This window comes from Aplysia californica, unplaced genomic scaffold (genome assembly GCF_000002075.1).
Source record: "Aplysia californica isolate F4 #8 unplaced genomic scaffold, AplCal3.0 scaffold00207, whole genome shotgun sequence".
NCBI lineage: Eukaryota > Metazoa > Mollusca > Gastropoda > Aplysiida > Aplysiidae > Aplysia > Aplysia californica.
In genome coordinates, this window is record NW_004797477.1 from 1174116 (window position 1) to 1177065 (window position 2950).

Below are 2950 nucleotides of genomic sequence, written 5' to 3' on the forward strand. Positions count from 1 at the left end.
CCCAAAAAAAAAAGGAATTGACAAAAGTGAAGTTTCCTATTTTAATCGAGTATGAAGTTGAAATCTGTAAACAATTGCAAGCAATCACTTACAGTCAGAACCATACTACAGCAGAAGAGTCAGTAAAAGTTTTACAAAATGTAAACCCCCCACCCCAGGATGATCACAGAAGAGCCTATGAAAGTGAACTACTTACTGTGTTGAAATCGACTTGATTAGGCATTCGAACAGGAACTCGTGGACCACCGGGATACCTGGGTGACATGAAAGGCTGTGGGAGAAACAGAGAGAAAAAACATTTTAAAATATTATAAAGAGTCTCCACACTCTTTCATCATTCTTTTCCTGTACATAAACCCAATTTTTTTTTTTTAAAGGAAGAAAAAGGAAAAAACTCACACAGATCCTGCCAAACACTGAGATCAGGAAACAAAAGTGCTGATGTCAAAGAACATAAAGGTACCACCAAATACAATGTACATAATCTACCAAAGAGGGCAATTACCATATGAATGAGGGGATACATCAAATATGCTTGCACTAATATCTACAATTATTTTTTATTCAAGAGACCTAAACTGAAAGGAACAAAAAAAACAACACCCAAATATCAAAGCTGTGGCATGAGAGTAGTCTTTTGAAAGATACAAGCTTGTGTTGAAAGTAGTCCTTCAATCTGGAACCAATAAAAACATAGGCAAGCATGAGAAATACTTTGTAATACTTAAACCCTTCCCACATATTGTTCCCAATGAATCAAATGAATAATACATCAAAGATGACTGAGAGAAATAACCAGTTCAAAAAACATAAATAAAAAGTAGCCTACTATTTGAGCAAAACAGCTTGAAAGTGATGAACTGAAAGGGCCCTATTACTAACAAAACAAAATGATATGCATGAGATCAAAAAGGAATAATGTGAAGTATATATATATTATATTATAATACACACCTGTACCACTTTTTGTCATGACAATAGGATTAAAACATTTTCACAACATGTATATTATTTAAGGAAGGTTAGAACATGACAAGTTGATAGTGATTGTGTCCCAGATGTTAGACAAGCAGAAAGATACAGTGTGAACCTACAGGACAGGCAGTGCTGAGTATTATTAGAATCACAGAAATGACCTGTCATGTTTCCATCAAAATGTACTGCCGCATTTTAACCCCACGCCCTCGACTTCATGTTCAAGATCTGTAATAACCTCTTAAAGTGCAACTGTATGACTTTCAGAGATAACATTAGTTGTCATACTAAAATGTCCACAATGCAACACTGTGTAGAATTAAATAGACCAGGTTGTTGTTGTTTTTAAACAATTAAAAAGACTTCTCAAAAATGCAAAAACGGAAAAATATCCTTCACCATTTTTGTGTATTTAGCAAGACTTCTCAAAAAAGGAAAAATATCCTTCACCATTTTTGTGTATTTAGCAAGACTTCTCAAAAAAGGAAAAATATCCTTCACCAAAAACTATCTCTAAAACACTTCAAATATTACTCTCACCAGAGGCCATCTTGATGGAAAAACTTTTTTTTTAAAGCTAATTCAATACAACTTAGGTAATTCCATGACAGATGATAGAATTTTACAGACCCCTGATACTTTTATAAAATGTTTAAACTCAATAATGATACATTTAAACTTTTTGGAATTAGATAAAGGTGTGTACATGCATGAAGAAACACAACCAGGGCCACTCAAATAAAAATTAACTTAAAATACAACAATGTTACACTTCCCAAAACATTCGAGTAGACTGGATAATTATTACTCAAGATGGTGCCTTGGAATTGGTTTGAATTCAGGGTAAACACTAAGGTTGAGGAAAGAATAACTGAACAATTCTCAAGGCCTGTATTTCCCTATTAAAGAAATATGAATCTTTCTCTCTGACTGTTTTTTAAGTCTTTTCTTCCAACACTTGTGAGAACTGCTTCACGCACCCTTAGATTATTTATGACATCACCAACAACGTAGACAGTACTTTCAAAGAAAAGTATTGCAAAACTTGGCCACACGATACCAAAATATGCTTCCTGGAAAGCCAGCAAGATATTGAGCATATTTTGCCAGGAAAAAGACAACATTGCAGCACAGAAAGGAAGTAGGGTAGAACTAAAGTAGCGCCCACCCCACCCACATCCTTCCAGTTGTACAGGAAATAAACTATACCACAATAAAATGCAAGAAGAGTATCATCAGCATACAAAGTGTTAAGCACATAAACGGCATACAGATGTACAACAACTTTCATAGAAAAGCATCGAAAACAATAATAATCCCCCCCCCCCCCCTTTAAACAAAGGGTAAAAAAGAGATATTATCATGAAGAGACAAGCAACAACTGAGATGGTTAACCAAAAATAAGGACCATCAATGAGGTCAGTAAGGCAGACCTGGGGCAGGGGGGCATGGGACACAAGAAAAGCAAAACCGGATCACAACTACTATTCCACATATATAGGAGAGCCATGACATCATCATATTCACAGACTTATAGCCTACAGTAAGAAATGTCATGAAAAGCTTCACGAAATCGAACGATATCTATCAGAAACGCCAATCTGAGAACCTCATTGGTTCAGGACTACCATATCAAATGTATGTGCTAAATGCCCCATGGTAGACTAAAATACTTTTTCCCACCTTTCATTCCATTTCCATGCACATGACGACATAAAATGCACTGAAATAAATGTTCAAGTAAGAAGTGGGGGAAAAAAAGAAAGGGCTTGCAGTTGATAAGTTCCATCCCTATCAACAGCCACAGTGACAGTGGAAACAAAGGCAGCAGCACATGTGACCAGAAAGCCTAACAGAGGACTTGCATTAGCATCCAGTCATTAGAAGATGAACAAATCAGCAGTAAGTCTCTGTATCCAACATACAGTGTGTGTGTGTGTGTGTGTGTGTGTGTGTGTGTGTGTGTGTGTGTGTG

General features: G+C 36.1%; 1 protein-coding gene across 1 annotated transcript in view; it reads right to left on the minus strand.

The window, feature by feature from the left end:
* Positions 1-2950, minus strand: part of LOC101851736 (single-stranded DNA-binding protein 3) — a gene marked incomplete at both ends in the record, with an annotated part of 8031 nt that overhangs the window by 1850 nt on the left and 3231 nt on the right. Inside the window, 1 exon segment of the mRNA XM_005099259.3 lies at positions 197-271. Within this exon segment, the coding sequence (XP_005099316.3) occupies positions 197-271 (75 nt within the window).